This window comes from Chiloscyllium punctatum, chromosome 6, assembly GCF_047496795.1.
Source record: "Chiloscyllium punctatum isolate Juve2018m chromosome 6, sChiPun1.3, whole genome shotgun sequence".
Classification (NCBI taxonomy): domain Eukaryota; kingdom Metazoa; phylum Chordata; class Chondrichthyes; order Orectolobiformes; family Hemiscylliidae; genus Chiloscyllium; species Chiloscyllium punctatum.
In genome coordinates this window covers 32791966-32804090 of record NC_092744.1, presented here as the reverse complement: position 1 = coordinate 32804090, position 12125 = coordinate 32791966, and the positions used below count along the sequence as shown (strand labels likewise).

Below are 12125 nucleotides of genomic sequence, written 5' to 3'. Positions count from 1 at the left end.
TGTGATATCACGGGATGACTTGACGGTATGAAGAAGACATTGAATGTTAGTTCTGCGGAACATTGTAAGCAGAGTGTTCATGGATGTTACAGTATGTAGCCTAGGTGAGAATTTTTAATATTAACTCTAATTTCCTAACAAGATCAATATTAATTTCCAATCTCTAATCTTCTTTGAGAAGGTGATGGTGGGCTTTCGTCAACCAATGAATTCCAGGTAGCTACTCACACAATATCCAGATGGTACAACCTAGAATGTTGGATGAAAGATATGGTTGTGTCAGAGTGTGGTGTTGTTGTTGAATTGGTCTGTGGAGCAGCTCCTTTGCACCTATCCCCAAGTGTTACTGAAGAGTTGCGTGTACATTTGTCATCTTCGAATTTGATAGTGGGTGGCACGGTGGCACAGTGGTTAGCACTGCTGCCTCACAGCGCCAGAGACCCGGGTTCAATTCCCGCCTCAGGCGACTGACTGTGTGGAGTTTGCACGTTCTCCCCGTGTCTGCGTGGGTTTCCTCCGGGTGCTCTGTTTTCCTCCCACAGTCCAGGTGAATTGGCCATGCTAAATTGCCCGTAGTGTTAGGTAAGGGGTAGATGTAGGGGTATGGGTGGGTTGCGCTTCGCCGGGGCGGTGTGGACTTGTTGGGTCGAAGGGCCTGTTTCCACACTGTAAGTAATCTAATCTAAACCTCAGTCAACAGCAGGTGAATCTGGAGCAGGGGGGACTTAAATCCAAGTCTCCTGATTCAGATCTTTTATCACTGCACCACAAGCACCCTTACTGTTCAGTTTTATTGTTTTCTTTCAATTTGTAAATCCACCTGTTCAGATAGGCTATAGAACACCTCTGGAGCAAGTAGGACTTGAACCTGGGTCCTCTAGCCCTTCATTCATTTTCATTCTTTATCTACAATTAGGGGGGCATATTAGAACATTTCTGGAGTCATCTTAAAGTCAAGAGGTGCAGGACTAGCATTACATATGACCATAGCATACCTATATTTAATTACATTACTCATTTGAAATACATTGTCTTTAACTTAACAGGTTTTTTCTTTGGAGATCCCCACGTGGTGACCCTGGATAGTGTAAAATACACCTTCAATGGTCTGGGAGAATTTATTGTATTAAATGTAATAGATGATAATGGCGCATTGACATTTACCTTGCATGGACGAACCCTCAGAGCTGGAGTGAATAGAACATCACAGGCAACGAGCTTTGTAGCATTGGCAGCACGAGGACCAAGTGGAACAAAGGTAATTGAATTTGGTTAGAAAAGAGATCTACAGAAAATTGCATATTGATCATGCTTTGTGATTTTAGCTGAATTAAGGCCAGCTGTAAATCAGTTCACACTAAGACTTTACCAATCAGTTTTGAGGATTTATTAGTTTTGGTACTCTCTCATGAGGAAGCAGCATGCAAACCACTCCAGTCAAACAGAAATTCAACCTGTGTGTATTTTTCTGGCACAGGGATGATAGACTTTCATATGTCAGAGACCTGGGATGCCCGTTAAATTAACTTGTTAATTTTTCCAGTACTTGTACAAAAGCGATACCTAAATGTAAAAGTAATTTTGACTAACAATATTCTCTTGCAAATTTAAAATGCTGGTCCTATAGAACTCAATCATGATTGTGTGTACTATTTTGCATGATACATTTGTTTTTAACTTAAATCCTTGTTTGGTCAATAGGACTGAAACATAATGACATCACCGCAAGGTACTTTTCATTTGGCTCCTTATGAAGAAATCTAATGGACAATCAAATACTGAAACAATTATTTAAAATTTATTGCATGCAGCAACCAAAATAAGACCCTTCAAGTAAGCAAGCTAAGCTTCAAAACTTGGCTATTATCCAATTAATGATGGAAATTAGCTACAATTCCCCCCAACTAACAGTGTCTGTCTCTGGATGGGTGGGACTTGATCCTCATACAGTGCAGTTCTGCAGAGTTCTGCTACTTCAGAATCCTGAGGTTGAATTCTTTTAGGATTTTCTGCCTTGTGAAATTTCTGGTGGCACACTGTTGATGATCTTAAAGATCTGTTCATTCACAACATTGATTACAGTTCTGGGGTAACCAAGTTTGTAGCTTGCCTTCTTATCAGAAGTAGTTTCCCTGTTCCTCATTACATTTGGTGCTAACTACCTGTTCTCTCCCGTTGCTTTAACTCCTTCTTCTCAAAGTTGGTTACTTACCATGCTGGCTTTTAATTCCTTGATTAAAGTTTCTCCTTACCCCTTTCATCTTGGGAAACACTTATTCTAGAAAGAGATATTGTTTATTCTTTCAATCCTTGAATAGTTACTAAGTTTACAGTATCACACACCAAAATGTGCTTCACACTCAGTCATGCAGTGACAGACAGGAAACATTAAAGTTTTCCAAAATCAGCAGTGCTTTATAGATCCTTGTCCTCATTTTTTATGTGAGTTCCGTGCTCTCTTTAATTTTGAGATATTTGAATGTAGTCTGTCACCAGCAATCCCTCAGAGTTGAGATTTGTTGGGTTAGTGGAATTCTCAGATGACTGAGAAGCCCAAGCTTGGACCCACAAGTTTTTCCATAGTGGGAGCATGATGTGTTGAGAAATGGGATTCACAGGCCTGAGTTGGTTTCTTTCTCCTTCCTCTCTGCTACTATTGAATTGCTGAGCCTTGATGTGTATTTTGATAGATCAGGAAAGGGCAGGCTGAGTGGTTGCCAACTTTCTCTGTTGACCAATGCGAAGCTGTGAGAAAGGAACCTGTCAATGGAAGCAGTTTTTAAGAACCTGGACACAATGGCCCATCCTTTGGAGTTGGTTCTTCAAGAACAGGGATTTGAAACTAGTGGATGCAGCTTCAGGAATATTCATATCGGTCTGTAGTAAGCTAGTACGGCCAAGAACTAGTATGGAAAACAATGAGTCTAGTCTGTTTTCTCTGACTGTACCTCTGCTTTTGTCCAGCCACGATGCTTAATTCATCAATTGCACCATTCTCACTTAACATAAACTCAAATCCACAAATGAAAACTCAAAAGTATTACTATTTACATTCCCATCACCTCCATACAAAGTTTTGGCATCACAGATTGAACCTGTCTGATGCCTTTACAATTGTTCCTGGTTTCTTTTCAGAGATGATGGTCCATGCTCAATGCTTGAACTTGAGTGTCACTCCTAGAGGTGATTGGTTGATGCAGTCTGTCTTGTCATCTTACTCTTGGGACTACTGCATTGAGCCTTTCCTTGTGAGTTCTAATAATAATGGAGCCTTTCTGTTTCTCCTGTGGACTTGCATGGTATCCGGATGAAATGTAGTGGTGTTTGCTCTATGATTGCACCTCTGCCTGGCAGTCTCTTGTCCACACCTTTGTCCAGGTAAGAAAGCAGATAGAGCTTCTGCCTAATGTTGGCAACTTTATCATCTTGATTATTGCCCTGTTTGAGTTTCCTCTTCCAACCTTAATTGATCGTGATCTTTTGAATTGATATTAGGTCTGCGCAATGAGGAAAGTCAAGTCTTTCGCCTCCTCCTCCTCCTTATTAACTGTTCTGCTGAGAAAACTCCATTACCTCATAGGATCACCTTGTAATTAAATAAGGCGCAATCTATCTTGTTATTCTTTGTCATATGTATCTTGGTGTCTCTTTCTTTTCTCCAACAGCTTGAGGATGGAGCGACAAACTGTTCACGCAATGAAATCCATTTTCATCAGTGAATTATCTGAAATACCCGTTTACAAAATGATAGATTTGACAAGTCATACAGAGTTTCATGATTTGTTTTCTTTTCTTTGTGTCGAAGATTTGTGGTGAATGTGACTGAGATCTGAGCCTCCCAGTCTGCGCAGTTTTAATTTAGATGGCTGACTTTTGACTTTCTTCAGCCATTTTGAGTTATTCATGAACACAGAGTTGATTCATGTCATGCTTAAACTCTGTCCGGATTTCCAGATCTACCAGCTAGAACGTCTGACTAGGATCTTTTATTTTACCCATTTGGAAATCTTCAAATCAATTTCTTCATTTTGGTTTCCTACACTTTGTAATAATTGGAAACCTGTTCCAATCTTCTTACTTTAAAAAATGTCATGTGCAGAACATGTTAAAACATTTCAGTTCTCAGCTTCCCCCTACTGGACACATTCTGTTGTGTGATATGGTTTCTTGGTGCCAGATCATTTAAAAATGGCTGAAACGGTGTTTTCCGCTCTTCAAATGTCTCTGCCAGGCTTTTTTCCTGGGTTTCTCGTTAGACAGAATCCCCAACTTTAAATTGACATGTTAGATTGACCCCTCCAGAAACAGAGTGTCCCAACAGTACATCCCAATTCTGATTTCTCAGTGGAGGAGGAGACACAAAGTCAGCTTAGTTCAAACATGGACTTGCAGGGCTTGTGATCTAATTGGTGTCAGTTGAGGGGTGGGGGAGGGAGCAATCCAATCCCAAAGGATGAAGCTAAATACAAGCTGAGAGAGATCTTAAGTTTGCAGCCAGTGCTGGCAGGAGGAAGCCACAGTTGGGGTGGCTGGTGGGGGTTACAGGTGTCTGGTTCCAGTGATTCTCGTCTCTCTCAAGCAAAACATTGAGAGAGTTGAGAACCATGGCTTGGGAAAACCAGAGGTACTGAGTCAAATTTAAAATGTGACCTAAAAATGAGACTCAAAGCCTCAATGTAATTAAATCATCAAGTCATCTTCTGCAAGAAAGTTGACCAGATGAAATCTCCCCCAACCCCATACCAACTAGAATATAGAACATAGAACAGTACAGAACAGAACAGGCCCTTTGGCCCTCAATGTTGTGCCGACCTTTTATCTTACTCTAAGATTAGATTAACCTCCATACCCTGCACTGTACTATCTTCCATGTGCCTATCCAAGAGTCGCCTAAATGTCCCTAATATATCTGACTCGACTACCACTGCTGGCAGTGCATTCCATGCACACACCACTCTGTGCAAAGAAGCAAACTCTGACATCTCCTCAATCCTTCCTCCAATCACCTTAAAATTGTGATAGCCATTTCCGCCCTGGAAAAAGGTCTCTGGCTATCCACTCTATCTATTACCTTTCATCATCATGTACACCTCTATCACGTCACCTGTCATCCTTTTTCACTTCAATGAGAAAAGCCCATCAACCCTTTAGCGAGTTTGGAGAAGATTTGTACATCAACTAACCACAAAATGACATGACCCTCTCTCACAAATATCCTTGCATACAGATGAGGAAGGACACCACTTCAACTGGGACAACACATCCATCCTAGGACAAGCCAAACAGAGACACGCACGAGAATTCCTTGAAGTATGTCATTCCAACCGGAACTCTACCAACAGACACATTGACTTGGCCCCAATTTACCACCCCCTGAGAGAAGGAACAGGAAATGACATCACCATAGGAAAGGATATCACCACAGGAAATGACATCACCAATCCAAAGAAACCCAAACAGATAAATAGGAAGCAGGAATCATCAGCAATGCTTTGCCCGGAGGCTCACTGAAGATGTTACCTAGTATGGTGACGAAACATCTGACCATGAACCTTCCAGCTCAGTGAACAAATCTACATCCAGAACCTCAACCTGAGCTACATATCTTCTCAAAACTCGCTAACACCTATGGGCGCAATATGCTGAAAATGGGAAACGAATGCCAGCCGACAGAGTGCCACCCGCGAACAGCTGTACTTCCTGCATGAAAGCATAAGAAAACAGGTACTACCTAAATGTTTTAAATGCAAACCTCCCCTTAACACCCCACTGCCAAAAGAATAGCAGAGCAAAACGGCTGCAGAACACTTAGAGAAATGATTAATGATGCCCACAACAGACTCCGTAAATACAACTTGGAAATTGTGCACCAAACATCTTTACTCACTCATGCAACAGACCATGAATGGACAGACACAGTATAACAAGCCATAGATATTAGACAGCAACAAACACAGAAAATGAAAAACTAGACCTACAGAAAAAACTAGACAAACTTACACAAAGTAACAACACTGACAACACAGAAGCATGGATGAAAAACTTATCTGACCAACCCTTAACAGACACTGAAAAAGCCATGTTAGTAAGAGGATTAAATTACAACTTCCAGGATGTGGACAAAAAAAATTTCTTCGAAGCATTAGAAACAACACTGAAAGACAACCAATTCACAGAAGAAACCCAGCAAACTATCAGACAGGTAGTTGCACCAACATCAAGCAGAAAAAAGGAAGGAAACACACTCAATACACAAGAAACGAAAGCACTAGAAAGACTAAAAAAAACATTGTTATCCTACCTGAAGACAAAGGACACTTGACAGCCATTTTAAACCAAAGAAACTACACTGAAAAAGTGAACCCACTACTTGTATATACCAACACTTACCAACAAGTGGCGTTGGACCTGAACCAAACTAGAGAACCAAATAACAGCCCTACTCAAAAAACTTCAGAAATCTGAAGAAATAAATAAGACTGACTTCCAAAAAAATGAAACCAAAAGGATCCAACACACCACACTTCTACGGATTACCCAAAATTCACAAACCAGGAATCCTACCTCAGACCTATAGTCTCACTACCTGAAACACCAACTTACAGATTGGCCAAGGAACTACACTAAAGTCTAAAACACTTGGTAGAAGACTCACTCCACTCCATCCAAGAACTTCTGAAAACCAAAGACATGAAGATAGAAGAGGATGAAATAATGGTCTCCTTTGATGTAACAGCCCTGATCACATCAATCAACATCAACCTGGCCAAGAAAACACTGACAACATTATTAGAAGACCCAAAGACACATACACCAAACACCACCAACTTCATCAGCAAGGACAGGATCATCAAGCTAGTGGACCTATGCCTTACCACCCACATCACTTTCAACAACAAAACCTACAGACAAACCAACAGAACATCCATGGGATCTCCAAACATCAGGGTTCTTAGCAGAGGCAGTAATATAGAGACTCTAACTAATAGCTCTGCCAACCATCCAACCCAAACTCTGGGTCCGCTATGTGGATAACACCTTTGTCATTACTTAACGAAACAAATTAGAGGGAACCTTCAAGGCCATCAATATTACCCTTACTGGCATAAAATTCACTAAGGTGGAGGAAAATAACAACAAACTGACATTCCTATATGTCACAGTAGAGCGAACAGCCAATGGGGAACTTCAAACCAGTGTCTACAGGCAAACGACACATACGAACAAAATATTGAACTACAGAAGCAATCGTCCCAACACCCGCAAACTAAGCTACATTAGAACATTATTTCAATGAGCCACCACACACTGCAGCACAGAGGAACTATGCACAGCAGAGGAAAATCACCTATACAGTATATTCAAAAAGAGTGGTACCCAATGAACACAGTCTGCTGATTTCTCAGCAACAAAACTAAACAAGCAGACAAAACACGTCCAGAAATCCTAGCCACTCTCCCCTACATCAAAGGCATCTCGAAAATGACTGCCAGACTACTCAGACCCTTGGCATCATGGTAGCCCACAAACCTACCAACACACTAAAACTGCAGCTAATGAACTTGAAAGGCCCTATACAGACAACAAGCAAAACTAATGTCATTTACAAAATATCGTGCAAGGACTGTAACAAACACCACATTGGACAAACAGACAGAAAACTAGCCACCAGGATACATGAACTTCAACTAGCCACAAAACGATATGAACCTCTCACTAGTATCCTTACATACAGATGAGGAAAGACATCACTTCGACTGGGACAACACATCCATCCCAGGACAAGCCAAACAGAGACATGAACGAGAATTCCTAGAAGCATGGCATTCCAACCGGAACTCTATCAACAAACACATTGACTTGGACACGATTTATGACCCCCTGAGAAAAAGAACAGGAAATGATATCAGGACAGGAAATGACATTACCAACCCAAAGAACTCCAAACATATAAATATAGGACTCATCGGCAATGCTTTGTCCGGAGGCTCACTGAAGATGTTACCTCGTACAGTGATAAAACGTCTGATCATAAACCTTCCAGTTCAGTGAGCAAAGCTACATCCAGTCCATCAACTTTTCTCTATAAAATATGTCCTCCAGTCCAGGCAACATGTTGTTAAATCTCCTCTGCACCATTCCTAAAGCTTCCACATCCTTCCTCTAATGAGGAACTCAGAACTGAACACAATATTCCAAGTGTGGTCTCACCAGGGCTCCATAGAGTTGCAGCATAACCTCACAGCTCTTAAACACAATCCCCCATTAATGAAAGCCAACACACCATACACCTTCTTAAGAACCCTATCAACTTGGGTGGCAACTTTGAGGGATCTATGGATGTGGACTTCAAGATTCCTCTGTTCCGCCACATTGCCAAGAATCTTGCCTTTAACCCTGTATTCTGCATGCACATTCAACCTTACAAAGCAAATCACTTCACACTTTTCCAGGTTGACCTCCACCTGCCACTTCTCAGCCCAGTTCTACATCCTGTCAATCTCCCATTGCAAACTACAACAGCTCTCCACCCTATCTACCATTCCACCAACCTTCATATCATCAGCAAACTTACTAACACACCCCTCTGTTAAAACAAGAAAGGGTGGACTGGTGGTGGGGTAGGATCAGGATTCTGATTTTTAAAATTAAATCTTCCACTGACTTGTGCTTTCTTGTGGATATTTGAAAGCTCCCTGCAGCATTATGTTATGCTCTGTGTTTTTACTGACTGCCAACTGCAAAAGGTAGGCAGGACCTTAAGGTCATTGATGACTGATGTCATTCCCAATTATAACCTGGATATTGATCTTCAATTCCCAAAAGATCCAGTTTAATCCTGGAGAGCTACCAACCCTAATTCAAGCAATTATCTTGATTTTGTCATACTTGTAACAGTCACATGCAAAACATCTTAACTTCGAAGAAATATTTTTCGATTGACCTTCCATAAGCAGTAGAATGCCTCAGTACTGTATCCATAAAAAGCATCTGGAACCTTGTTCGATTAATGGCAATTACAAATTAGGAAATTATTTCTGTTGCAGGTTCAGTGGAATCTCAATGATGATGATGAAATAAGTGTGATGGTTGATGGTAGCATTTTCGAAGTTACAGGTTAGAACAAATTATTTAACTTTAAAATCCACTATACGCTTATTATGAAATCTATAAATAATCATTAGGGACATGGTGATGTGTATTTTAATTTGGAAGATATTGACAATGTTTTTAATGTTAACCATCGAGACTTTTATAAAAAGCATAAAATTCAGCCAGAATTAATTCACAGTTCTGACAAAGAAAACTTCTTTCTGGTAACTGCAACAGTGTTAAATGTGTATAAAGTGTTCATTATTCAACTTACAGGCATGAATTGTTAATTATTTACAAAACATTCTGATTTTGATTTACAGATCAGTGAAACAGATAGCTGGTCTAAAACAAGATTAAATTTTATAGGGTGTCAAAATTGCAAGCAATAATGTAGCAGCATCAATTGTTATCAAATATTGTACTTCTTTCAAAAAATGTACATTCAAAACTTAGATATTAAAGGAAATTTAATCAGAAATACAGAATCTATTCCTTAAGAAAGTTTTGCTTTTAAAGATCTGTTCTCAAAATTGTAAAGATTTTGTAACTCAAACTTATAAGATAAAACATTTATTAAATTAAATTCTTGCAATCATTTTTCTTTACAGAAAATTCTACCTATATAAAACAAGTAACCTTACAAAAGACAAGCAACAATGAAACAGTGGCCACTTTTGAAGGTGGAGCATCCATTACTGTTTCAGGAATGAAGGGGGCTTTGGCATTCACTACAACATTAGATAATTCTTTAAAAAATAAAACAGAAGGACTCTTGGGTGAGTTATGATTCCACTTTTAAGTTGTGCCCTTGTTACAACTTAAATTTTTATGGATTCTCTCAACTAAACTAAGGCAGCCACTGCTGCATTGAACACCCTAAGTGTCTCATATTTTAACATTATTCAGTAGATCATGTGTGAAAAAACACACTCAAGTCACATATCTAATTGTAACATTATATGGTTATCATGAGTTTTAATTACATTTCAAATATTTATTAGACTACCCTTTCCCCCAAAATCTTCCTTTTGATTGTTCGTCACTTCGCTTAATTGCTAAACAAGTTTCAAACAGAACTGAATAATGGAGACTTGTCAACACCGTGGAAAGGCATTGTCTAATCAAGACTTTGCTTTAATCCAGAAGCCACATTACAGCTAACAAGACACCTGTTGAAAATTAAAAAAAACATTGACTTCATTTATCTGTACATTTATAGTATTTTTGAATAATTTCAGAGTAAATGATGTATCACAAAACAGAACCAGAAACAGATAGAATTTGTCATTATTTTCTACATAATATTATAATAATGCCCATTTCATATGTCTAGGTGTCTGGAATGATGATAAAACAGATGATTTTAAAGCCTCTGATGGAACATATCTTGACTTTGATGGAACAAATCTGCCCAATGAAACTCAGATATTCTTTAATTTTGGCATGACATGTAAGTACAAACTTCACATATTTCAAATTTTTATTGAGAGAAATAATTAATGAAGAAACTGAGTAATTTACTTAGATCTAACTATTTTGGAGGCAAGCTGATCTTTTCATGCCTAATCAATTTTGTAGTTCTGAAGAAAGGTCACTGGACTCAAAACATTAACTCTGCTTTCTCTCTACAGATGCTGGCAGACCTGCTGAGTTTCTCGAGTAATTTCTGATTTTGTTTCAGATCTTCAGCATCTGCAGATCTTTGGTTTATTTATTCAATTTTGTATGTTCAAGCATCTAGAACAATGCCAATATGATCTTTTCTTTTACGTAGGGAAAACATCTCCGAACAACAGCATATTTACATACAACACCACTGCTGGAGAGTCTTGGTACACATCCAACAATAATAGTTTTGTACCTTTGTTTTATGATGAGCTTTTGCGAACAGCTGAAAAGGAGAAAATTGACAAAGCTAATGAAACGTGTCAAGGAAACGACGACTGCATTTTTGACGTTTTAAGTACAGATGATTTATCTTTTGGAGCAGTAACATTACAAAGTGTGACAACATTTACAGCACAGAACAGCACAATGAGTACGTATGCACACCTGTTAAGTAATGAAATTATTATTGACACAGTCATTCCTAGTGTTTGATAGAAGAATATTGATGAGAACAAGGTCAAATTTTTTTTTAAGGGCTCTTCGAGTTTTTTGGGGGTCTACATTTTGATTTTTCAGGAGCAACCGTTTTGTTTTTGGAGGCTATTTGTTTAATTTCACAAAATAATTTATTCAGTGTTGCATTCACGTAACAACAATGTCTTTTATATGTGTGTTAATGCATGAGACATTTGGACTCATACAGAAATAAAATTTTAATTTGTCAATATCGCCAATAAAAATCAACTCTTCATTCAACTATAACACAGAAGGAAAACATTAATTTCCTCAGTATCATTTTATTTTAAATTGATATAAGAGAACAGGCGTAGGTTAGCAACAAAAGGTTTTGCTTAAATAACTGACCCACATTTCTACACATAAAAAGCCATCACCTTAAACACACCTCACTGATGAGATCACAGATAATATATTTCTAACACATACACACAAAGCTGAAATAATCACACAGGTACCACTACCCTTGTTACTGCATCTGAGGTTGAAGAGAGTGTTTATTGTAGTAAAATCCAAGTGTGGTAGCTCTTGAACCTATGCAGCCTTAAACTCAAGATTCCACATTAATTTGCAAGGAATTCATTCCCTCAGAGATTTAATGTGGTCTTAGATCTCAGTTATCGGAGTATTACTTTGTTGACAGGTTTTTAACTGTTCTGTTTCTACTGCTTCCTCCCTCTTGACCCCCCCGTAGCCTCTTCCACCAACCCCACAACTTGTCGTGCTGTCTAGCTAATTTCACACAACCCTCTTGCAACCTCTTATCTCACTGACAGCCATTATACAACTGCCTTCTTTCCCTACAACCATCTGGCAGCCCCCTCCTCACCTTTCACCAAACACACCCATCCCTGCAGACATCCCATCCTGGCCCACGGAACTCCTAGATCCAGACAGTGGCTCCA

At 39.2% G+C, this 12125-nt stretch overlaps 1 protein-coding gene across 1 annotated transcript in view; it reads left to right on the top strand.

The window, feature by feature from the left end:
• Positions 1–12125, top strand: part of LOC140478646 (mucin-4) — a 149869-nt gene that overhangs the window by 97091 nt on the left and 40653 nt on the right. Inside the window, exons 26-30 of the mRNA XM_072571862.1 lie at positions 1047–1258; positions 9048–9117; positions 9705–9872; positions 10430–10546; positions 10871–11134. Of these exons, the coding sequence (XP_072427963.1) occupies positions 1047–1258; positions 9048–9117; positions 9705–9872; positions 10430–10546; positions 10871–11134 (831 nt within the window). The remainder of the gene's footprint in view (positions 1–1046; positions 1259–9047; positions 9118–9704; positions 9873–10429; positions 10547–10870; positions 11135–12125) is intronic.